The sequence below is a fragment of the Pelobates fuscus genome, chromosome 5 (genome assembly GCF_036172605.1).
Source record: "Pelobates fuscus isolate aPelFus1 chromosome 5, aPelFus1.pri, whole genome shotgun sequence".
Taxonomy (NCBI): domain Eukaryota; kingdom Metazoa; phylum Chordata; class Amphibia; order Anura; family Pelobatidae; genus Pelobates; species Pelobates fuscus.
This window is the reverse complement of record NC_086321.1, coordinates 4,031,021-4,058,459: the sequence shown is the minus strand read 5'-3', so window position 1 is coordinate 4,058,459 and position 27,439 is coordinate 4,031,021. Positions and strand designations below refer to the sequence as shown.

The window sequence follows — 27,439 nt, the reverse complement described above, 5'->3', positions numbered from 1 at the left end:
TTACCGGTAGTTAAAAAGGTGCATTGACTCCTTAAGGGACAATGAGAGTCTGTCATCAGGACAATCTTCCTAAATAGAATGACCCACTCGGTGGCTTACTGTAGCTCTGTGTATGGCAGCCAGTGATATGGAAGTGGATCATACCATTTTGGCATAGAGTTTATAAGCACAAGATTTTGCAGACAGCATTGTGTAGCTAATAGGGTTACACAGCACCCTAAAATAGGATGATTGTTAAGGATGCTGTGTTTATAAAATCCTTAATCCAGAAAAGGACACAGATGATTAAAGGGGTTCTGTTAAGGTACAGTTGGAGTATCATTGAAAGAACGTTGAGTTTGGTGAGTGTATCAGTCTTCATTTAGCTGTGAATAGAAAACATCCCAGGCACTCACTGTGATTGTTCTCCAGGCACATTTATTGCAATAAATCTGCCTGGAGAACAATCACAGATCACAGTGAGTGCCTGGGATTTTTTCTATTTGCATATATTCCTTGGGGTTCTTTGCTGACCTATGCTCAGTAGCACCCTGTGTTTAATTGTTGTGACTGAGTGCGACCCTATACTTTTTTCTATTTCATTGAGCTGTGGACACGAACCACGTGATTTGCCTGTGAGTGATAAGGGTTACAGTGCTCAGCATTTTCAGGGCACCTTTACCTTCATATCCCCTCATCCAAAACCCTACCCTTAAACCTATGGCTTTGGGTACAGTGCTGTACTCTGTGCATACTTTTTTTTATTCCGCATTTAATGATGCTGCATTCAAAAGATTAAAGCAACTTTTACTCAACTTTGTGGCTAGTGTTTTTTGGTGTGTGTGTTTTTAACTCCCTGTGTGTCTGAATGGAGATCACGGTCTGATTCCCATACGATACACCTACTTGAGGAGTCTAAATGTAGAGAACAAGCCAGTCCCTGACCAACAAGCATTGTCTATGGAAATATAATATTGGAATGATACTGGTGATGAAGACACCGCATGGGGTTTCTACAAAACATTCTGTAATTATAACAAAACTGGCATGTCCAAGAACCATATACAATTCATAAAAAAAGGAGAGAGACAGAATTTTAACAGTCACTATGGATGAGTCCATAAATACAATAGATTTAGCATTTAAAATCCTTCGGAATAACAGCAAGGGCCAAGCGATGTCGCCACGTGTACATGTTCTGCTTGAACATCCACAACAATCGTGCTCACAGGGTATTCTCCATTTACCAGCTCTTCTTTCCTTTCCACAAGACCAAAATACTTGTGCCAGGAGTCTGCATTTCCATACCTGAGCAAAGTACCATGGACAGACTCTGTGAGGTTCTTTTTCAGAGTTACATAGCTAAAGATAGTTTGAGCCAGTGAAAAGGGAATAGAACTGCTGCCGGTAGCTCCTAACCCCAGGGATTCCTCTTCCATTCCGAGGAGCACTGAGGGTGAAGCCCAGAACTTTGGACACAAGTTCTCGCTGCCACATGCAAAGTCACTCATGAGGATTCCTGTGGATGGAGAGACAAATCCCGACCCAAAAGTGCTGTTGAGTGAAAGGGACATTACAAAGACACTGCCATTTTTACTGGCTATCAATATAGTGCTACCAACAGGGGCTGGAGAGCAAGGTGGCAGAGTTTCAGTGGGAATGGTGGTTGGGGAGTCTCTGGGCCTGACCCCGCTTTTGGTGTAAGTGATTATTGAGGTATTCAGTAGAAGGTGGTAAGCTTTGTACATGGAAGTATCTGATCTTACACCCTCAAGTACAGACTTATTATGATAAGTCTCTTGGAGAGAATCGCTTAGTATCTTACCAGCAGTTGGATTGGGGGTTGAATAGAGCGTCATTCCTTCAAAGTGTAATTCTATAGGGTCTTCTACTTTCAGCTCTATCTTAGACATAGCATTAGAGAATGTATCCTTGTCTCTTGCATCAAGATCATGCAGCAGACTCTGGATGACGGCAGTTGGAAGCATATGGTCAGTCATAGAGGTGGCAATCTGCTGCAGAACATGGCCAAGTGTGGGGTTTCTTACAGTAGCTCCTACACCTTTCAGGGTGTTTTTGGACTCACAGAAGAGATTGCATAATTCCATAGATGATTTGACAGTTTGCTGTTTTTCTTTCAGAGACGCTGCCAGTACCTCATCCACCAGAAAACCTTCCTTTGCTAGCTGAACCGCATAATTAACAAGCTGAGACCATGGCTTGCGGCCATGTTTCTGGTGAAGACTCCACAGACCCTGGAGAAGGTGTGGAATGCCATATTTTGTTGGTGAAGCTTCTTGGGGCATAGCATTTAGGACAGAAGCCATCCCATTGTAATAGATGGAAGAGAAAATACCTCCTAAGATCAATACAAAAAAAACACATAAATAAGCAAGAATGTTTTGTTACTGTAGTAATTTCTTAAGTAATAATAGTAGCACAGAGATTATTATTGGTTATTTTAAGGTCAGAGGGAATAATGTTTGGGGAATGGTTTGTTATTTCAAGGTCAGAGAGGATAGAAAAATAGAATGTGACGGCAGATAAGAACCATTCGGCCCATCTAGACTGCCCAATTTTCTAAATACTTTCATTAGTCCCTGGCCTTATCTTATAGTTAGGATAGCCTTATGCCTATCCCACGCATGCTTAAACTCCTTTACTGTGTTAACCTCTACCACTTCAGCTCAGGGCTGGACTGGCCCACCGGGATACCGGGAAATTTCCCGGTGGGCCGCGGCACCTGGGGCTGGGCTGACAGCCCTAATCATTGCTTATGCTCCTGTGATCCCGGCCAGCCATGTGTGAGCTGTGCGGCCACACAGGACCCCATGGGAGCAGGGGGAGCCAGGCGGCCAGCACAGCTCACACATGGCCGGCCAGTATCATAAAAAAATATTTTTTGCGGTGGGGCGGAGCTTAGCGTGCGGCAGGGGCCTGGCTAACTGCAGCATGGGAAGCAGGAAGGAGTCCCTGCTTCCCCAACAAACAGTCTCCAGGAGCTCCAAGGGATATGGAGGTTAGAAGCAGGTCAGGTCAGTGTGTCTGTGTGTGACTGCCTGTGTGTGTGTGTGACTGTCTGCCTGTGTGTGTGACTGTCTGCATGTGTGTGTGTGTGTGACTGTCTGCGTGTGTGTGACTGCCTGCGTGTGTGTGACTGTGTGGCTGTCTGCCTGTCTCTGTATGTGTGGATGTTTGCCTCAATGTCACTGACTGTCTACCTCTGTGTGTGTGGATGTCTTTGTGTGTGTGTGTGTGCATCTGCTAGTGAGTGAGCAAGCTTGTGTGTGTGTGTGTGTGTGTGCGCGCGCATCTGCTAGTGAGGGAGCCTCTGTGTTTGTGCGCCTGCTAGTGAGTTTGTGTGTGTGTGCCTGCTAGTGAGTGAGCTTTTATGTGTGTCAGTGAGCTTGTCTGTAGGGATCATATGTGTTTGTGCGTGTTAGTGAGCTTGTCTGTAAGGAGCATGGGTGTGATCGTGAGCTTGTCTGTAGTGGCCATATGTGTGTCAGTGAGCTTATCTGTAGGGAATCTGTGTGTTAGTGAGCTCTTCTGTAGGGAGCATGTGTGTGTCAATGGGCTTGTCTGTAGGGAGAGTGTGTGCGCATCAGTGAGCTTGTCTGTAGTAAGCTTGTGTGTGTATCAGAGTTTGTCTGTACTAAATTTTTGTGTGTGCCAGTAACCTTGTCTGTGCAGGTCATTGAGATTGTCTGTCAATGAGCCTATTTGTGTGCATCAGTAAGATTGTCTGTGTCTAAGTATGCCTTACTGTATAATTTAATTACCCTGGAAGAAGTAATATTTCGAATTAAAAGAAGAAATGTATCAATAATATATATATATATATATATATATATATATATATATATATATTCCAAAGAAATGAGAGCACTGGATTTAGAAAAATGTATATTCAAATACTAGGCAAACAAATCAACGTTTCGACCGTCAAGCGGTAAGCTGTTGTACCTTGCACTCAGGCTTCAAAGTTGTGTGACCGGGTGCATCACCAGGGCTCCAGTATCCAGGCAATTGAAATAGTTGGCTGCACTCAGATTTCCTTAAAACTTAACTTTTATTGAAATATTTAAGAGAAGATCAAAGTTTCACTCCCTCTTGTGGACTTTCTTCATGATCCTGCGTACAATACTCCAAGTGAGGTCTCACCAGTGTTCTGTACAATGGCATGAGCACTTCCCTCTTTCTACAGCTAATACCTCTCCCTATACAACAATGCATTCTGCTAGCATTTCCTGCTGTACTATTACATTGTCTGCCTGCCTTTAAAGGGAAACTCCAGTGCCAGGAAAACAAATTGTTTTCCTGGCACTGCAGGTACCCTCTCCCTCCCACCTCCCATCCCAGGTAGCTGAAAGGGTGAAAACCCCTTCAAGTCACTCTCCTGAGACCCCACTGATGTCCCTCGGCGTCACTCCTCCCAGCAATCGCGTCAGCCGGTGGGCGAGACTGAACCCGCCCACCGACTGAGGAAACCCAATGCGCATGCGCGGCAATGCCGTGCACGCGCATTAGGTCTCCCCATAGGAAAGCATTGAAAAAGATTTTCAATGCTTTCCTATGGGGAATTGAGCGACGCTGGAGATCCTCACACAGCGTGAGGACGTCCAGCGACGCTCTAGCAAAGAAAATCTTTGCTATCAACGCAGAAGTGCCCTCTAGTGGCTGTCTAGTAGACAGCCACTAGAGGTGGAGTTAACCCTGCAATGTAATTATTGCAGTTTATAAAAAACTGCAATAATTACAGTTGCAGGGTTGAGAGTAGTGGGAATTGGCACCCAGACCACTCCAATAAGCAGAAGTGGTCTGGGTGCATGGAGTGTCCCTTTAAGTCATCTGAAATAATCACCCCTAAATCCCTTTCCTCAGATGTTGAGGTTAGGACTTTATCAAATATTCTGTACTCTGCCCTTGGGTTTTTACATCCAAGATGCATTATCTTGCACTTATCCACATTAAATGTCAGCTGCCACAACTCTGACCATTTTTCTAGTTTACCCAACTCATTTGCTATTTGGAACATCAACCATGCTACATATCTAAGTATCATCAGCAAAAAAGACATACCTTACCATCAAGACCTTCTGCAATATCACTAATAAAGACATTAAAGAGAATGGGTTCAAGTACAGATCCCTGATGTAACCCACTGGTGACAAGCCCAAGCTTCGAATATACTGCATTGACTACAACCCTCTGTTGCTTGTCACTCAGCCACTGCCTTATCCATTCAACAATATTGGAATCCAAACTTAAAGATTGCAGTTTATTGATAAGCCTTACTGAAATCTGGATAATCAATGTCTACTGCACGACCCTGATCTATTATTTTAGTTACCCAATCAAAAAAATCAATAAGATTAGTTTGGCATGATCTTCCTGAAGTAAACCCATGTTGTCTCTGATCTTGAAATCCATGTGTTTTTAGATGTTCAACAATCCAATCCTTTAACATGGTTTCCATTACTTTCCCCACTGCTGAAGTAAGGCTTACTGACCTATAGTTGCCGACTCCTCCCTACTACCTTTCTTGCGAATGGGCACAACATTGACTAACTTCCAATCTTCTGGGACTACTCCTGTTAACAGTGTTTGAGGATTGGTTGGTTATTTCAAGGTCAGGGGGATAGCGTTTGGTGATTGGTTGGTTATTTCATATTGGGAGGGGATAGTCTTTGGGGATTATTTGAGGCCATTTACATCCAGAACTGCATATAGAATCCACTGTAGTCCCTTAAAACAGTTTCTTCCCTGTTGATACTCTACCTGGCTGTACAGAAATTTATTTTTGTTTATGACATTGTTGCCCTCCAGCAAGTGAGATCTAGCTCTGGACTTGGGACTGGTGATCTCTTCACTTAGTCTAGAGCATTTCCCTGTCTGGTGGTGAAACTCTACTCTGGTGGTTTGAGGTATTTGCTTGGTTGGAGCAGATACGATATCATGGAATTCAGAATTCACTCCGCTCATTAATAAAGAGAGGGACTTTCTTGGCAGTTGGACATGCCCTATCTCCACCATTTTTCATAGATGTGGTGTGATGCTCTGGATCATTCTTCTTTTCCAGCTCGTTTGTGGTTTTATCATTTGTCCATGAAACCATGTTCCAGAGGTTCATAGATTGTTTTTGAGGCTTTGCATTGTATTACGTTTATGCTTGGCCTACATTTTGAAGATTGGTCTATGGGTTACCGAGTCATCAGCTACTGCTGTGTTTTTGATCAACTTATACGGATTTTTAGCTTCACAATAGCTATGTTTCCTGCACTTCTTTCTTCCACATATTGAGAAACAACAGCATCAGACTGCGGGTACAGAATCATCTAGATTGTTTGTTAGCTATCTGTCTATGAACACATGTGCAAAACAAACACCTGGCTAGGAAGCAGTGGTTGATAAATTATGAGGAATAACCTATATTAATGCCTGTAATTCTGAGGTGGATCATGGTCTACAGATGTAAATAGCCTCAAATTTAAGCGGACATAAAGCCAAATAATGAGCAATCGTTAAAAACAGCCCCTATTGACAATACATTTAAAACACATTCTGCTGAGCGCAGATACTATCGAGCAACCATATAATCTGCCCATTTCCTTTCTCAACCCAAGATGGATTATGGAATCGGATTACTTCTCAGGAATACTGTATGAAAATATTTTGTTTTAATGTAGTAGTCTCTATCACCTTTGCTGGAAGGACACTCTGTTCAACAAACCCAACTTGATTAATAAAATCTCCAGACAATCACACAATTACTCCATGATTTCACAAAGTTGAGGTCAGACTACCTGTCCATGGTTCCAGTCCCTCGGAGAGCTGAATGTAGCAGCTACCAGCAGGCCCGCAGTACGGCACCTCTCATCATTACGGAACATGATTCTATAAAGGAGCTACACACCATCTGGTCAAATACTGAGACTGGATTAGAAAAGTCTCAAACCGAAAGGTTAAAGATCTACATATATGGAAATCTCACCCTGGCACCACTAAAATACCAGCACAGTGTGTTTTTATTGCACAGAAAGGCATTCAGTAAGGATCTTACCTAGACTAGTGGTGTGCGGGTGTACAACAGCTAGACACAGGGCAGTGGCAATGCCTGCGTCAATCAGAGTACCATCTGATGCTAGCACCTCTTTACCAACCCGTGAACAAGTCTCTACAGGAGGGAAAACAGAGATATTATTACTATATAAATATACTCCAAACATTGTAATCAATAATATGGTATGTACACGTCTCTGCAGGATGGACAACTCGCCCGGTTGTCCTGGATGAGTCACGTCTTGTCCCTGGAAGGGGTTTAGTTAGAGTATGGAGAGACCCATTCCCCACCCAGAAACTGGACGACACACAGCCCTGGGGGTACAACAACAACTTTATTGGCCACACTCTGCTTTATACTTTCCCAGTGCAAAGGGTGGATAACATAACGACAATGACCTCTCCCAAGGTCCTCCCCCTCCCAGGGGTCTCATGACGGAAATGGAGCTCCAGTCCCTTTGTCCCCTGTTCCCGCCACCCAGTGACCAGGGGGTCTTCATCCCATAAGCTTCTGTACCTGGGAGTCACATCGCGGGAAAGCATTCCACCTCTATGACTCCCAGTCACAGAAAGCACGCCAAACCTCCATTGTCCTCAAAAGAGTGTCCCAACCAATCTCAGGGGCACCCAGAACGAGGGTTGCTGGGTGAAGCTAGGCGAGGAAAGTGCTTCCTTTCGGGACACGAATTCTCCCCCAGGTGGCCACTCATCCATACGAACGGCGGCCACCCAGGGAAGCACTCATTAATTAATTCCCTTGCGGTTTCACACTTATGTTGCAAGTTGCCAGCGTTCTAATTGATTGGTGTGAACACTACAAGGGGCACTGGGGAGGGCCCCGTTCGGAAACCGAACAGGGTGGGAAGCAATCCACAAATGCTCCCCCTAGGTGGCGTTCGTCTAACGAAAGGGCCGCCACTCAGAATTGGCACGTGCCGAGGCTTCCCGTGCTTTTTGTGGTTTCAACCCCTTGTTACAAGGTGTGAACGTTCTATGACAACATTCTAAGTGAGGTTTCGTGGTGGTCCCCGTTCGGGAGGCAAACAAAACCTGTTCGCATTGAGCCCTCCCAAACGGGGAGCAGGTAAAACACATGAATACAACACAATACAAGGGAAAACATGGGGAATATCTCATAGCAATTCACGAACAGACAGCGGTCCCGCCACAATGTACACGTCTCTGCAGGAGGAAACAGAGAGATTATTACTATATAAATATACTCAGAACATTGTAATAAATAATGTGGTATGTACCAGTCTCTGCAGGAGGAAACCGAGAGATTACTAATATGTAAATTTACTTCAAGTGTTATAATAAACATTATTGTATATACAGGTCTCTACAAGAGGGAATACAGAGAGATTATACGAACACTGTCAGGAGGTCATAATAGAGTATATGGTACAGCTTGCTCAAATGTTCGCATACCCTTAGAGAATTGGTAATATATGTACCATTTTTAAAGAAAACACAAGTGAGCAGGCAAAACACATTTATATTATTTGTTATAGGATTCATATTCAACTGTAGGTTTGTCACATCCTGTTCCTTGCTGCGGATCATTCTGGCAATGGCTACTGGTATCCAGTACTCTTTTTACAATTCTTGTTTAGTTTTCCTTGGGTTTTTTGGTTTTCTATTCTATGTCTGGTTTTCTTTATGCTGGGTTTTTCTGGGTTCATTCCTGTATTCCGTCCCTGGAATTCCCAGTCTCCAGGGATCCTTTAAATGTTTGTTTTATGTCGCCACACCCGTTTGTTTTCCTTCATTCCTTTTGTTTTAGTGTTCCTGCAGGCAGCTGCTCAAGCCTTCTGCCCTTTCTTGCAGGTAAGTACTATGTGTGTTTTCTTTGGTGGGTTTAGCTTACTATCCTTCTCTGGTTCTGGGTTCTACTAGTTCTGTCTTGTTTTCATGTTTGGTGCCTTTCCTAGTCTTTCCTTGTTTCTGTATGGGATACTTTCCCATACAGAGCAGACCTCCCATGGGAGCAGACCTCCCATGAACTGAATAGGGAGGCTCTGCAGCAGGAAAGTATCCCATACAGAAACAAGGAAAGACTAGGAAAGGCACCAAACATGAAAACAAGACAGAAGTAATAGAACCCAGAACCAGAGAAGGATAGTAAGCTAAACCCACCAAAGAAAACACACATAGTACTTACCTGCAAGAAAGGGCAGAAGACTTAAGCAGCTGCCTGCAGGCTCCAACTGAAACAAAAGGAATGAAGGAAAACAAACGGGTGTGGCAACATAAAACAAACATTTAAAGGAACCCTGGAGACTGGGAATTCCAGGACCAGAATACAGGAATAAACCTAGCAAAACCCAGCATAAAGAAAACCAGACATGGAATAGAAAACCAGAAAAACCAAACAAGAATTGTAAAAAGAGTACTGGATACCAGAAGCCATTGCCAGAATGATCCGCAGCCAGGAACAGGATGTGACAAGGTTTTAACAGCATGGCACAATCATAAAACAAAACATTGCAACAACAAAAAAATGAAATGACCACTGTTCAAAGGTCTGCATACTCCTAGTTCTTAATACCATGTAATGTCCCCTATAGCATCAATTACAGCGTGCAGTCTTTTGTAAGAGTTGTCTATGAGGCCCCCTAATTCTTGCAGGTGGTATAGTTGCCCATTCGTCTTCGCAAAATGCCTCCAGGTCATGCAAACTCTTTGATCTTCTTGCATAAACCGCAGATCTCCCCAGTGTGACTCAATGATATGAAGGTCAGGAGACTGTGATGGCCACTCCAGAACATTCACCTTTTTCTGCTGTAACCAGGGCCGCCATCAGGGGGTGACAACCATAACGGTTGTCACAGGCCCGGTGGCCCTGGGGGACCCACCCAATGGGCCCTGTATCTTCAGGGGCCCGGTCAGCGCTATGGCCATGTAATATCGCGACCGGGCCCCTTTAAAAAAAACAAGAGCAGCCGCAGCAAGTGCTGCTGGGAGGTCACTCCGCACGGGAGGAGCGCGCGGCAGTGAGGGAGAGCCAGCCGACTACTCCCATCAGCCCCAGCCACCCTCCTGCAAAGACAAGGTAAGAGACAGGAGGGTGGCTGGAAAATGAGCTTTCTATGTGTGTGTCTGTATTTCTATGTATGTCTGTATGCATGTATGTCTCTATGTATGTATGCATGCATATATATATATATATATATATATATATATATATATATGTCAGTATGAATGTATGTCTGCATATCATTCTGAACGTATGTCTGTGTGTATGGATGTCTGTATGCATGTATGTTGTATATATGCATGTATGTATGTATGTATGTCTGTATGCCATTATGAGTGTATGGATGTCAGGGTCTGTATGTATGAATGTATGCATGTATGTGTCTTTATGTCCTCATGCATGTGTGTCTGTATGTATGTTAGTATGTGTCTGTCTGTCATTATGTATGCCTGTGTGTCTGTATGTGTGTATGTCTCAGTATGTGTGTGTCCGTATGTATGCCTGTATGCGTGTATGTCTGTTTCAGTATGTGTGTCTGTTAGTATGTATCTGTGTCCTTTTGTATCAGTGTGTGTGTTTGTGTCTGTGTGTGTATTCTTGGAGGCGGGCCCCAGGGGGCCCAGACCCTGAGCTGAGTTAGGGGCCCAAAATTTCCGGTGGTGGCCCTGGCTGTAACCACTGGAGGGTCAACTTGGCCTTGTGCTTAGGGTCATTTTCATGATGGAAACTCCAAGAGCGTCCCATGAGCAGTCTTCTTGCAGAAGGTTGCAAATTGTCTGCCAGTATTTTCTGATAACATGCTGCATTCATCTTGCCATCAATTTTCACAAGATTCCCCATGCCTTTAGAGCTCACACACCACCAAAACATCAGTGAGCCATCACCATGCTTCACAGTGGGGATGGTATTCTTTTCACTATAGGCCTTTGTTGACCCCTCTCCAGACATAGCGCTTATGGCTGTGACCAAAAAGCTCTATTTTGGTCTCGTCACTCCAAATTACAGTGTGCCAGTAGCTGTGAGGCATGTCAAGGTGTTGGCATATTGTAACCAGGCTTTTTTGTGGCATTGGCGCAGTAAAGGCTTTTTTCTGGCAACCCGACCATGCAGTTAATTTTTGTTCAAGTATCGTCGTATTGTGCTCCTTGAAACAACCACACAGTCTTTTTCCAGAGCAGCCTGTATTTATGCTGAGGTTACATGTGGGTTTTTATTTGTATCCCGAACAATTCTTCTGGCAGTTGTGGCTGAAATCTTTCTTGGTCTACCTGACCGTGGCTTGGTGCCAAGAGATCCCCGAATTTTCATCTTCTTAATAAGTGATTGAACAGTAGTGACTGGCATTTTTAATGCTTTGGATATATTTTTATATCATTTTCCATCTTTATAAAGTTTCCATTACTTTGTTACGCAGGTCTTTTGACAGTTTTTTTCTGCTCCCCATGGCTCAGTATCTAGCCTGCTCAGTGCATCCACGTGAGAGCTAACAAACGCATTGACTATTTATACACAGACACTAATTGCAATTTAAAAAGTCACAGGTGTTGGAAATTAACCTTTAATTGCCATTTTAACCTGTTTGTGTCACCTTGTGTGTCTGTAACAAGGAACACATTCAAGGCTATGTAAACATTTAATCAGGGTCATTTAAGTGATTTCTTTTATCATTAGAATTTAAAAAAGGAGCCAAACAACTACTGTATGTGGTAATAAATGGCTTCATATTATCACTATCCTTCAATGAAAGACATTTTTTGCATGATCAGTCATATTTTCAAAATCAATGCTAAAATGTCACAATTTCTGCCAAGGTATGCAAACTTTTGAGCACAACTGTGTGAGAGAATACCAGGAGATTATGATATCCATTAGGCATTTCATTTTTATTTTCAACATTTGTTTCCTCCCCTTTCAGCAGGCGCAGGGCTGACTTTCTATTTTTTTTGCATTGGTGTTCATTTATTTGTTTTTATTGGGGGAGGGGGGGAGACACTTTCTCATATTGTTATTTTATGCCCCTTTCTTTATGAGGTCTGCCTGCTATTTACATGCCGTGTTACAATTTTGTTTTACAAATTAAGATGCATTACTCCTGAATGATCTAGTTTAATTATTATGGATGGCAGCGAGTGGTGAAACGTTTATTTGGGATTAGTCTAGCACCACCTTACAGCCAATTTCAAACATCAGCATGAAGTAAGTGACCTCTGTATTTTTATTTTATTTTTTCTTCCTTCAAGCGGCACTGTCATGCCGAACTTACCTTTCCTCAATCTCTTCCTCTTCTCCCCCTCTCTCGGGATCTGTTATTCTTTTCTTCCTGTCTTCTTTAGTTTTCTTTAAAATCATAAGACAAAGTAGGGACTCTTTGTCTTATGGGATTCCTCCGCTTGACCAGCTCTGACCAGCGGAGGAGCAAAGTGTGCTTCATTTCCGCTGGTCAGAGCAATTTTCCCATGATCCCTAGCTTTCCTCCCTGTTCCCACAATGCTTCCTGTCAGTATTGCCGAACGTCCTGTCACTTAGACAGAACGCCGGCAAAACTGGCGAATTGCATCCTAACAGAATGAGCACTGTTTCTCCATTGGTGTTAGGATGCAATTCGGTACTTTGTTCGTATCGGAATTTCATTCTAATGAATGAAACTCCGATCCTATTCATTGCTGTGGCTGCATCTTGCAGCCGCTTAGTAGATAACTCCCTAATTCCCACGGTATCAGGGAGCCATCTACTAAAAGGCTGAAAGACCTGAATTGGTATTTCAGCCAAATGTACTAATACTAAGTAAAGATTACTGAGTATTAGTAAATAATATGCCCCTACTCGCTATATCGCGAGGAGGGACATGTGTAGTAAGCAGTGAGCAGCCTATAGCTGCTCACTGTAAAAAACAAAAAACCTAATAACCCCCCCGTGCGGCTGGTGTCCTAATAAAACAATAAGGGGGGGGGGACCTACTGTCCTCCCCCCTGGCCCCCACCCCTGAGCGGTGGGTGGGGGCCCTAAATAAAGATGGGGGGACCTACTGTCCTCCCCCCGGCCCCCACCCCTGAGCGGTGGGTGGAGGCCCTAAATAAAGATATGGGGGGGGACCTACTGTCCTCCCCCCCCGGCCCCCACCCCTGAGCGGTGGGTGGTGCCCTAATAAAACAAGGGGGGACACACCTACTGTCCTCCCCCTGAGCGGTGGGTGGGGGCCCTAAATGAAACCCCCCCCAATCAAGGTGACTAGGGGTCCCAAGCCCCTAGTCACCCCCCCCCAAAAAAAAAAAAACTATCCCCTACCTACCCCCCTCACCCTAAAAATAGTGAGGGGGGAATAAAATAACTAACCTGTAAAAAAATAAAAAAAATAAACTTACCATTTGACGTCTTTTTTCTAAAATCTTCTTTCTTCAGCCCCCAAAAAGGCCAAATAAAAATCCATCATACCCGTCGAACTAAAAATAAAATAAAAAAACCCGAGCGCAAAAAAAATAATCCATCTTCACCCATGGAGGGCTCTGCGCAGACTGACCTCCGCAGGGCGGGGAAGCTACTATTTTTAGGGTGAGGGGGGTAGGTAGGGGATAGTTTGTTTTGGGTGGGGGGTGACTAGGGGCTTGGGACCCCTAGTCACCTTGATTGGGGGGGGGGGGGTGTTTCATTTAGGGCCCCCACCCACCGCTCAGGGGTGGGGGCCAGGGGGGAGGACAGTAAGTCCCCCCCCCTTATTGTTTTATTAGGGCCCCCACCCACCGCTCAGGGGTGGGGGCCGGTGGGGGGGGAAGGACACTAGGTCCCCCCCCTATCTTTATTTACGGCCCTCACCCACCACTCAGGGCAGTAGGACCCCCCCCCCATTACCATTATGGCCCCCACCCGCCGCCCAGGGGTGGGGGCCTGGGGGGGGGATAGTAGCCCCCCCCCTCATTACTATTATGGCCCCCACCCGCCGCCCAGGGGTGGGGGCCGGGGAGGGGGGGAGGACAGTAGGTCGTCCCCCCACCCCCCCCATTACCATTTTTTTTTACAGTGAGCAGCCACAGGCTGCTCACTGTTTAGGGGACATGCCCCTACTCACGGTATAGCGAGTAGGGGCATTCGGGAGATTTTAATCTCCCTTATGCTATTATGGGGGTCATATTGACCCCCATAGAGTGAGGGGGGGACCAGGGGGGCTTATGAAGTGGTGAGGAGCACAGCTCCCTGCCGCTTCTGTCTTTACATATTACAAGGAGGGAGCTGCACGCCGGTAGCTCCCTCCTTGTAATAAACCGAACAAACAAACGAACACTGATATTCGGTTTGTTCGTTTGATTTTTTCTATTCATTCATTCGTCTGTCTGATGAATGAATGAATGGATGAAATTCCCGTTCGCATGTCCAGGTGTTTCACTGGGCATGTGCGGGAATCTCAGGGCTATCTAGTGTGGGCAGATGACGTGTCCCTCAGGGACTTCACCTACCCACACAAAGATGGCGGCGCCCTGAATAAAGATCGGGGCAGAAAATAAAGAATAAAAAATAGGTATTGTGGGGGGCTTAGGGGCATTTGGGGGTGACTAGGGGGCCATTTGGATGTATTATAGGCGGAAGGGGGGTTAAAAAAAAAAAACGGGATTCGGCATGACAGTGCCGCTTTCAGTGGATATGTTTTCCCCGTTGGGATTGGGGTTGTGGCATGTAACTGATCACCTGGCACCCCGACTGGGTACCTTCGTTGAAGGATGCTCCTAGCGCTTACCAAGGACCATCAGCACTGCACCAGCACTCCACTCAATACCTCCAGGCACTGGACGACACTCAGTCCTGGGAACTCTGGAACCGAATGGGGAATTAGCTCTAGTCTTTACAAGGACTTTCCCCGTTGAATCCCCTGCAAGCTGGAACAGCAGACACAGGGGTTAAATCTTTCTTCCCTCCAATAACAGGACGACACACAGTGTTGGAGTGTAAACAGGAACAGAATGCACTGAGGCTTTATTGCTTATTTTATACACATTTCCCCACAAGATTACCACCCATGTGGACCTTGTGGTACACCGGACACAAAGTTACAACAGCCAATCAACACAGTACAGTACAGGCAGACACTCCCAGCTAATGCCTGTGATATAATTACCGTATATACTCGAGTATAAGCCGAGTTTTTCAGCACATTTTTTGTGCTAAAAAACCCCAACTCGGCTTATACTCGAGTCAATAGTCTGTATTATGGCAATTTGCATTGCCATAATACAGACAGGGGCTGTGAGAGATGTTACTTACCTCTCCTGCAGCTCCTGTCAGCTCTCTCCTCCTCCGCGCCGTCCGTTCAGCACCTCGGTCACAGGTGACAGGAGCTGCAGGAGAGGTAAGTAACATCTCTCACAGCCCCCCTCTCCCCCCCACTGAATTACCAATCCCACTGGACCACCAGGGAAGGAGCCCCCCTCCCTGGCACGCTAGCAAGCAGGGAGGGGGGACAAAAAAATGTAGTAATAAAAATAAATAAATAAATAATATACCAAAAAAAATGAAAATAATAATAATAAAAAATATATTAAAATGCCCACTCCCCACCAAGGCTCTGCATCACACACACACACACTGCACTCATATACACACTGCATTCACACACACACACACACACACACACTGCACTCATATACACACTGCATTCACACACACACACACACACACACACTGCACTCATATACACACTGCATTCACACACACACACACACTGCATACACACACACACACACACACTGCATTCACACACACACACACACACACTGCATTCACACACACACACACACACACTGCATTCACATACACACTCATACACACTGCATTCATATACACACTCATACACACTGCATTCATATACACACACACACACACACTGCATTCATATACACACACACACACTGCACTCATATACACACACACACACTCTGCACTCACACACACACTCTGCACTCACACACACACTCTGCACTCACACACACACTCTGCACTCACACACACACTCTGCACTCACACACACACTCTGCACTCACACACACACTCTGCACTCACACACACACTCTGCACTCACACACACACTCTGCACTCACACACACACACTGCACTCACACACACACACTGCACTCATACACACACACTGCACTCATACACACACACTGCACTCACACACACACACTGCACTCATATACACACACACACACTGCACTCATACACACACACTGCACTCATATACACACACACACTGCATTCACACACACACACTGCACTCATATACACACACACACACTGCATTCATATACACACACACACACTGCATTCATATACACACACACACACTGCATTCATATACACACACACACACACTGCATTCATATACACACACACACACACACTGCATTCATACACACACACACACTCTGCACTCACTCACACACACACTCTGCACTCACTCACACACACACTCTGCACTCACTCACACACACACTCTGCACTCACTCACACACACACTCTGCACTCACTCACACACACACTCTGCACTCACTCACACACACTCTGCACTCACACACACACACTCTGCACTCACACACACACACACACACTCTGCACTCACACACACACACACTCTGCACTCACACACACACACTCTGCACTCACACACACACACTCTGCACTCACACACACACACTCTGCACTCACACACACACACTCTGCACTCACACACACACACTCTGCACTCACACACACACACTCTGCACTCACACACACACACACTCTGCACTCACTCACACACACACTCTGCACTCACACACTCACACACACACACTCACACACACACTGCACTCACACACACACTGCACTCACACACACACTCTGCACTCACACACACACTCTGCACTCACACACACACTCTGCACTCACACACACACTCTGCACTCACACACACACTCTGCACTCACACACACACTCTGCACTCACACACACACTCTGCACTCACACACACACTCTGCACTCACACACACACTCTGCACTCACACACACACTCTGCACTCACACACACACTCTGCACTCACACACACACTCTGCACTCACACACACACTCTGCACTCACACACACACTCTGCACTCACACACACACACTCTGCACTCACACACACACACTCTGCACTCACACACACACACTCTGCACTCACACACACACACTCTGCACTCACACACACACACTCTGCACTCATACACACACACTGCAAATAAAAATTCAATTAATATAATTTTTTTAGGATCTAATTTTATTTAGAAATTTACCAGTAGCTGCTGCATTTCCCACCCTAGTCTTATACTCGAGTCAATAAGTTTTCCCAGTTTTTGGGGGTAAAATTAGGGGCCTCGGCTTATATTCGGGTCGGCTTATACTCTAGTATATACGGTAACAAACACAATGGACTAACTTAATTACCACAGGCAGAAAATATACAGTTTTACCCAAAACACAGAAACACCCCATAAAATATAGTATTACCCAAAACACAGAAACACCCCAAAACAACAACATACCCCCATATACATCACTGGATTGCCCTGATCTGGGTGAACAACATATCCAAAAATCACCCAGATCAGAGCAGGGGTTCAAAAGTTTTATGGAAGTCACATTTGACCGACTGCAAGCATGGCTTTCATGCCAAAACAGTTCCACAGATTTAGGTTGTGCAGCCGGTCTATCTTCTCCTCTATCCTGGAGATAATTGGCTTAACCCCATGTAACTGCACCCCCAGGCATAAAGGGGTTAAACCGCCGTTTAGAAGATCTTCCCCTTCCAGAGATCAGGCACAGCTACTGCAGAACACCAACCTCCCGAACCGCATACAAGGGAATGTTCCAAACTCCCGAACTGGATATAAAATAGCACTCCAAACTCCTGAACCGGAACCTCACGAATAGCTGCTAGCAGACGAATAGGAAAAGCTTCCAAGCGGCTTACACTCCTAGCAATCAGTCTCTATCAGCATACAGTGAATCCCCCCAAGAACGAGGCAAGGTTCCGTGTTGAGGGTCAAGCAGTGGTCTGTTTAATTGCACCAAAAGAACCTTCTTTTATGACAGTTACCCTTAGGTAGGACCACCCACAGGGTGTTACAAAATAACCAATCATACACGTACATTACAGAAGACACTCCCAGCATTTACACACAAAATCCTCCCCTCTGCCTGTGATACAATTATGTTACACAATGGTTTAACATAATTATCACAGACAGTAAAAATACAGTTTTTCCACATATCCTGTAACTTTAAAACCATACATCCAATCTTCATAAAAATTACATATTTAAACTCAGCATACTTTACATAAACACTCTCAAAAATCATACAAATCCCCCAAGTAGATAAAAAGATAGCCGGAAGTCCTCTATGACCGACCGCCAGCACATTTTCATGCCCAAAACAGTTCCATGGATTTGGGCTGTGTGGTCGGTCTATTTTACACCGAGAAAATGACTAAGTCCCATTCGAACGAGCGTTCGAATCTTCGAACGGGAATTAGTCTCCGGCCGCGTTGTCGAAGATGGTACGGGTCAGCGGTGTTCATGCAATTGGGTAGCCGCAAACCGTTCCATAGATTTGGCTGCACACACCGCTGACCGCGTTCGCATGAATTAAAATGGCCACCACCACGTGTTCGTTTGTCGAATAGTGGCCACTTCGACGACTTCGGCTGCATCTGAAGTGCCATATAAAAAGTGTCAATTCTTCCCCACAGTATTTAAAATGCCAGAATGAGTGACATACACTCTGGTATGGCCGAATACTGTTTTTAAAGGGCCCAATCTCCCAGGGCCATAGTCAAAAGGCAGCAAGCGGACAACCAGGCTTCTCCAATGCAATGTGGCGAGATTGCTCTCGTCACACCCCTTAAGGACCAAACTTCTGGAATAAAAGGGAATCATGACATGTCATGTGTCCTTAAGGGGTTAAAGGGACTCTCCAGGCAGAGTATTTTACTCACCTGGTTCCAGCGCCGGGAGCCTCGTGAAGCCGCACCCCCTATTTCGCCAAAATGAAGCGTCATTGCTCCCTTGCTTCGCCGCATTCATGCTGCCCTCTGAAGTCCTGAGCGCACTATTGCGCATGTCAGTCAGCTCGCGATCTTTGCCCGCCCCCTCTCCTCTGCTGACAGGCTGGAGAGAGAAGGCGCGCACACAGTGCCTTCTCTCTCCTGCACACGTCAGACGTATTTTAATACGTCTAACGTGTACAAGGCCTTTTTACGGCCCTACACGATAGGAAGTCCCTCTGGTGGCCGTCTGAGTGACGGCCACTGGAGGTATTCCTATCAATCAATGCCTTTTTAGGGCCCTACACGATAGGAAGTCCCTCTGGTGGCCGTCTGAGTGACGGCCACTGGAGGTATTCCTATCAATCAATGTAAACACTGTATTTTCTCTGAAAATACAGTGTTTACATTAGATTACCTGCAGGGAGCTATAGATCTCACCTGAACAACTACATTAAGCTGTAGTTGTTCATGTGACTATAGTGTCCCTTTAAGTGGCTGTGGTAAGCCAATTATCTCGAAGTCCAAAAACTGTTACAAAAACTACATAAAAATATATAACTCATATAATACAATGTTTAACCTATATGTCCGACACATCACCAGATAGCTTGGATCTGAGCGCTCAATATGTCCGAAAAAAGCGCTCAGATCACACGAGTACAGTTGAATTGCCATGCGGTTAAACAATCGCAATGGCTGATGAGAGATTGAGTTTCAACTGGTCTGGCAGTGTACCTGGGACAACACCCTGCTGGAGAACAATAGGAGAGGAAAACTGGGGAGGGGAAGATGCAAATTTTCCCATGGAATTAAAGGGGCAGAAAAAGTGTTTTAAAAATCCAATAAGCCCAAATAACGTGTTTTAAATGGCAATACATCCAGGGCCATAGTCACAGGGCAGGAGGCGGGCAAGCAGGCCCCTTCAAAAACTCATGGCAAACTCCCTTAAAAAGGGGAGTTTGCCACATGGCACATTACATAATTTACCCTGTATACTGAATTTGTTGTAGATTATTATATATTGCCATCAAATTAGAGAATAACTGAAAGGGGGTAAACAAGATTTGTTCCAGTTGAGAAGACAAGAGATTGAGAAGATTATAGCAAAAGGATAGCAGGTATAAAAGAAGTGCAGGGGGACGTGCATCGAGAGATGGATTCTGAGGGACGTTAGTGCATCGAGAGATGGATTCTGGGGGACGTTAGTGCATCGAGAGATGGATTCTGAGGGACGTTAGTGCATCGAGAGATGGATTCTGAGGGACGTTAGTGCATCGAGAGATGGATTCTGAGGGACGTTAGTGCATCGAGAGATGGATTCTGAGGGACGTTAGTGCATCGAGAGATGGATTCTGAGGGACGTTAGTGCATCGAGAGATGGATTCTGAGGGACGTTAGTGCATCGAGAGATGGATTCTGAGGGACGTTAGTGCATCGAGAGATGGATTCTGAGGGACGTTAGTGCATCGAGAGATGGATTCTGAGGGACGTTAGTGCATCGAGAGATGGATTCTGAGGGACGTTAGTGCATCGAGAGATGGATTCTGAGGGACGTTAGTGCATCGAGAGATGGATTCTGAGGGACAGTGAATGGAGAGAAGGATTCAGGGGGACAGTGTATGGAGAGAAGGATTCTGGGGGACAGTGTATGGAGAGAAGGATTCTGGGGGACAGTGTATGGAGAGAAGGATTCTGGGGGACAGTGTATGGAGAGAAGGATTCTGGGGGAGAGATGGACACTGCACCAGTAGAGTCTATGGAGAGGTGGGTAATGGCGTATATTAAACAAAGATAATGATAACAAGGCGTGTGTGAAGTAGCTGTTTATGTTGTGACTGATTGAATAAGCCATGTATCTAATGTTTCGATAGGAACTCACCGGAGTCACTAACTATGGCTGCGTTGTGGTATGTGCCAGAAGCATGGCTGTGGGTTGCAGGTAGCATTTCTGGTTGTTCTTTGTGAGAGTGGCTGTGATGATCTAACTCATTGAGCTTGTCATGGTGGTTGTGTTGCTCTGTCTCCATATCTTCATGGTGCTGACCTTCCACAGACTTTTCTTCATTCTGATAGAATGGTGGGACATCTGCCCACTGACTGCTGTTCCACGAATGTTCCAGAGAACCTGGTGGTCTGAAAGATGCTGGTTTCGAATCAAGAGATCCATACTTTAGTTCATAGAAAATGAAGGCCACAGCCACCAATAGGAACAAGATGGAGGAAAGGATTCTCAAACATGCTTCTCGGTATCGAGCTCGAACAATTGTAAGAGATGAATCACTGGTGGGAGAAACAGAGCAATTAAGAGCTGTGCATGGCATGTTTAATATATCCTCTACCCAACTTTCTAGTCCAGTGATCACGAGTACCTCCCCTTCTATCCTTCATCACATTCTATTCTGGGATCTGCACAATGTACTAATACAGAGGAAAGAGGTTCATAGATTGCAATAAACCACGGAGCAGCTCAAATTGCATTATAAGAGCTCTTTATCTTTCAGAGTCACACAAAATACCTTAGCTGGTTGGCTAAATATGGGGATATAGTCATATCAAATGGTTCTAGAATACTTAACCTCGCACTAGGTCAGATAACTCAATTTTCTGGTGGTTCCTGACTTCTGTCAATCTATGGTCCATACTGACACTCAGTGTGCGCTTGAAGCACCCAAGATACGTTCATGCAGATACCTCATCCTGCTTTCCATGTATGCTCTGAGTTGTCTATTACTCGAATAAAAAAATAAATTCTGCAGGGGATTGTTTGCAGCAAAATGCAGCTTCCTCCTTCAGCTTCCATTGCCAACAGGAAACAAGGAAATACCATGGTATCACCATATGAAATAACTCCAGGGTGAGCCCGTGAAGACACAGCGGAGTGTGTCAATAAAATGTGTTATAAGCTAGTGAGTGCCAAGCATTAGATGGTCCATGAACTAATGCTCAGACTACTTGTGGCGGAACCTACCTCGCCACTGGACATTGGAGAGGCCTGGCTGCCTGCCTCTTACCTGCTGACTATGGCCCCTGGAAAATTGGTACAGTTAAAGATTTATATTTGGGCATATTGTACTGTATATTGCTGCTACTGGCCCTTTTAACAGCATCTATGGACACATTGGGACTTTTGGGACTACTGTCCCTTTAAGACTGTGAAGCATGTTCTAGTGTGCTGCCTGTAATATTGTATATGTATGCATGTGTTAAGTTTAACCTGGGTGATATGTATGCAGCATTCATATGATTGTTCGGTAGAATCACTCCATTCATTATATTGAGTGAAACTACCGAACAACCAGACCACCCAGGAATAAGTGTGCCTCCAATTACCGTTTGCAACAATGTTGCAAACGGGTAATTGGCAATCAGTGTAATGTATTCTTTGTCCTCTGGGTGGCCGCCATTCGGGAAACAAACACGTGGCGGCGGCCATCTTAAACTACCGAACAGCGGTGTTTTGCCGTCGAGTGTCTGGAACTAAAATCGGACACTCGACTAGGCAAACACCGCTGAGACCTCCAGACTTCCAGGATTTCGTATAGAAACTACCGAATGGCCCGCCGTTCGGTAGAAAGAACCCCACAAACAAGGGAATTCATTCAAACCCTCTCCAGGCTCTATAACACAGGCAATTCGTCTGTTTTCATTCCCTTGTTTGTGACCGACCGCAGGGCCAAAATGCATGGAACTGTTTTCGGATACTTTACCCATGCGGTCGGTCAAAACTTTGCCTGCTCATAACTCCCGAACCCCTGGTCCGATCTGGGCGATTTTTGAGTATGTTGCTCACCAAGATCAGGGCTATCAGGGGATACCATTTTAGGGGTGTATCATATGTATTTGGGGTACATCCAGGAATTGGGGAAAAGTGTGTACTGTATAATTGGATTAAGTGTTAATCTAAGGGGAGAAAAGGTGTGGGAGGTACATCCATGTGATTGGTCAATTTCATCCTCCCCCTGGGAGTGTCCTGTATGTACCTGTTTGTGAATAAAAGCCGGGCTGGATGAGCCAGTCCAGAGTTCCTGTTTTACCCTCAAAGTGATGTGTCGTCTCATTATTGGGGGAAGGATTTATTGTATGCTGTTCCAGTTGACTGCTAGGAGTACAAGCCTATTCGTATGGTTCCTATTCAATGGTCTACAGCATTCATACGCTTGGGAGAATTTAAAGGTTTCTCGTATTCGGTGATTATGGTGTCTGCCAGAGTGCTTGGAGTCCTCAGGAAGCACTAGGAGCATCCATTAACGGAGGTACCAAGTCGGGGTGCCAGGTGATCCGTTACACTACTAAAGCTGCTTATTTCTCATCTCCGGGGGTATGGGACAGAGAATTAATATATCTTCACATGGGGTCCGGAGGCGGCTCCATCTACACCTAATGTGTGGTGAGTGAAAGGTTACCGTTTAGATCATTCTTGGCTCCGATCTACAGACAGGACCTGATTAATTGTGTCATCCCTAGGAGAGGTGGGTCTATAGATTTAGACAGTCTATTTTAATATCTCACACAGTGTATAGATTTAGACAGTCTATGTTAATATCTCACACTGTGTATAGATTTAGACAGTCTATGTTAATATCTCACTCTGTATCACACTGTGTATAGATTTAGACAGTCTATTTTAATATCTCACACAGTGTATAGATTTAGACAGTCTATGTTAATATCTCACACTGTGTATAGATTTAGACAGTCTATGTTAATATCTCACTCTGTATCACACTGTGTATAGATTTAGACAGTCTATTTTAATATCTCACACAGTGTATAGATTTAGACAGTCTATGTTAATATCTCACACAGTGTATAGATTTAGACAGTCTATATTAATATCTCACTCTGTATCACACTGTGTATAGATTTAGACAGTCTATGTTAATATCTCACACTGTATCACACTGTGTATAGATTTAGACAGTCTATATTAATATCTCACTCTGTATCACACTGTGTATAGATTTAGACAGTCTATGTTAATATCTCACACTGTATCACACTGTGTATAGATTTAGACAGTCTATTTTAATATCTCACACTGTATCACACTGTGTATAGATTTAGACAGTCTATATTAATATCTCACACTGTATCACACTGTGTATAGATTTAGACAGTCTATGTTAATATCTCACACTGTATCACACTGTGTATAGATTTAGACAGTCTATGTTAATATCTCACACTGTATCACACTGTGTATAGATTTAGACAGTCTATGTTAATATCTCACACTGTATCACACTGTGTATAGATTTAGACAGTCTATGTTAATATCTCACACTGTGTATAGATTTAGACAGTCTATGTTAATATCTCACACTGTATCACACTGTCTATAGATTTAGACAGTCTATGTTAATATCTCACACTGTATCACACTGTGTATAGATTTAGACAGTCTATATTAATATCTCACACTGTATCACACTGTGTATAGATTTAGACAGTCTATGTTAATATCTCACACTGTATCACACTGTGTATAGATTTAGACAGTCTATATTAATATCTCACTCTGTATCACACTGTGTATAGATTTAGACAGTCTATTTTAATATCTCACACTGTATCACACTGTGTATAGATTTAGGCAGTCTATATTAATATCTCACTCTGTATCACACTGTGTATAGATTTAGACAGTCTATGTTAATATCTCACACTGTATCACACTGTGTATAGATTTAGACAGTCTATGTTAATATCTCACTCTGTATCACACCGTGTATAGATTTAGACAGTCTATGTTAATATCTCACTCTGTATCACACTGTGTATAGATTTAGACAGTCTATGTTAATATCTCACACTGTATCACACTGTGTATAGATTTAGACAGTATGTTAATATCTCACTCTGTATCACACTGTGTATAGATTTAGACAGTCTATATTAATATCTCACACTGTATCACACTGTGTATAGATTTAGACAGTCTATGTTAATATCTCACACTGTATCACACTGTGTATAGATTTAGACAGTCTATGTTAATATCTCACACTGTGTATAGATTTAGACAGTCTATGTTAATATCTCACACTGTATCACACTGTGTATAGATTTAGACAGTCTATGTTAATATCTCACACTGTATCACACTGTGTATAGATTTAGACAGTCTATGTTAATATCTCACACTGGATCACACTGTGTATAGATTTAGACAGTCTATGTTAATATCTCACACTGTATCACACTGTGTATAGATTTAGACAGTCTATGTTAATATCTCACACTGTGTATAGATTTAGACAGTCTATGTTAATATCTCACACTGTATCACACTGTGTATAGATTTAGACAGTCTATATTAATATCTCACACTGTATCACACTGTGTATAGATTTAGACAGTCTATGTTAATATCTCACACTGTATCACACTGTGTATAGATTTAGACAGTCTATATTAATATCTCACACTGTATCACACTGTGTATAGATTTAGGCAGTCTATGTTAATATCTCACACTGTATCACACTGTGTATAGATTTAGACAGTCTATATTAATATCTCACACTGTATCACACTGTGTATAGATTTAGACAGTCTATGTTAATATCTCACACTGTATCACACTGTGTATAGATTTAGACAGTCTATATTAATATCTCACACTGTATCACACTGTGTATAGATTTAGACAGTCTATGTTAATATCTCACACTGTATCACACTGTGTATAGATTTAGACAGTATGTTAATATCTCACACTGTATCACACTGTGTATAGATTTAGACAGTCTATATTAATATCTCACACTGTATCACACTGTGTATAGATTTAGACAGTCTATATTAATATCTCACACTGTATCACACTGTGTATAGATTTAGACAGTCTATGTTAATATCTCACTCTGTATCACACTGTGTATAGATTCAGACAGTCTATGTTAATATCTCACACTGTATCACACTGTGTATAGATTTAGACAGTCTATGTTAATATCTCACACTGTATCACACTGTGTATAGATTTAGACAGTCTGTTAATATCTCACACTGTAACACACTGTATAGATTTAGACAGTCTATATTAATATCTCACTCTGTATCACACTGTGTATAGATTCAGACAGTCTATGTTAATATCTCACACTGTATCACACTGTGTATAGATTTAGACAGTCTATGTTAATATCTCACACTGTATCACACTGTGTATAGATTTAGACAGTCTATGTTAATATCTAACTCTGTATCACACTGTGTATAGATTTAGACAGTCTATGTTAATATCTCACTCTGTATCACACTGTGTATAGATTTAGACAGTCTATGTTAATATCTCACTCTGTATCACACTGTGTATAGATTTAGACAGTCTATGTTAATATCTCACACGGTATCACACTGTGTATAGATTTAGACAGTCTATGTTAATATCTCACACTGTATCACACTGTGTATAGATTTAGACAGTCTATGTTAATATCTCACACTGTGTATAGATTTAGACAGTCTATGTTAATATCTCACACTGTATCACACTGTGTATAGATTTAGACAGTCTATATTAATATCTCACTCTGTATCACACTGTGTATAGATTTAGACAGTCTATGTTAATATCTCACACTGTGTATAGATTTAGACAGTCTATGTTAATATCTCACACTGTATCACACTGTGTATAGATTTAGACAGTCTATATTAATATCTCACTCTGTATCACACTGTGTATAGATTTAGACAGTCTATGTTAATATCTCACACTGTATCACACTGTGTATAGATTTAGACAGTCTGTATTAATATCTCACACCGTATCACACTGTGTATAGATTTAGACAGTCTATGTTAATATCTCACTCTGTATCACACTGTGCATAGATTTAGACAGTCTATGTTAATATCTCACACTGTATCACACTGTGTATAGATTTAGACAGTCTATATTAATATCTCACACTGTATCACACTGTGTATAGATTTAGACAGTCTATATTAATCTCACACTGTATCACACTGTGTATAGATTTAGACAGTCTATATTAATATCTCACACTGTATCACACTGTGTATAGATTTAGACAGTCTGTTAATATCTCACTCTGTATCACACTGTGTATAGATTTAGACAGTCTATATTAATATCTCACACTGTATCACACTGTGTATAGATTTAGACAGTGTTAATATCTCACTCTGTATCACACTGTGTATAGATTTAGACAGTCTATGTTAATATCTCACTCTGTATCACACTGTGTATAGATTTAGACAGTCTATGTTAATATCTCACTCTGTATCACACTGTGTATAGATTTAGACAGTCTATGTTAATATCTCACACTGTATCACACTGTGTATAGATTTAGACAGTCTGTTAATATCTCACTCTGTATCACACTGTGTA

The 27,439-nt window shown here is 43.4% G+C and overlaps 1 protein-coding gene across 1 annotated transcript in view; it reads right to left on the bottom strand.

Moving 5' to 3' along the window:
• Nucleotides 1–583: 583 nt before the first annotated feature.
• The window catches only part of GGT6 (gamma-glutamyltransferase 6), a 119,063-nt gene continuing 92,207 nt past the window's right edge, over nt 584–27,439 (bottom strand). Inside the window, exons 2-4 of the mRNA XM_063453537.1 lie at nt 20,951–21,351; nt 7,043–7,156; nt 584–2,338 (exon numbers count right to left, since the gene is read on the bottom strand). Coding sequence (XP_063309607.1) covers nt 1,122–2,338; nt 7,043–7,156; nt 20,951–21,351 — 1,732 coding nt within the window. The 3' untranslated portion in view covers nt 584–1,121. The remainder of the gene's footprint in view (nt 2,339–7,042; nt 7,157–20,950; nt 21,352–27,439) is intronic.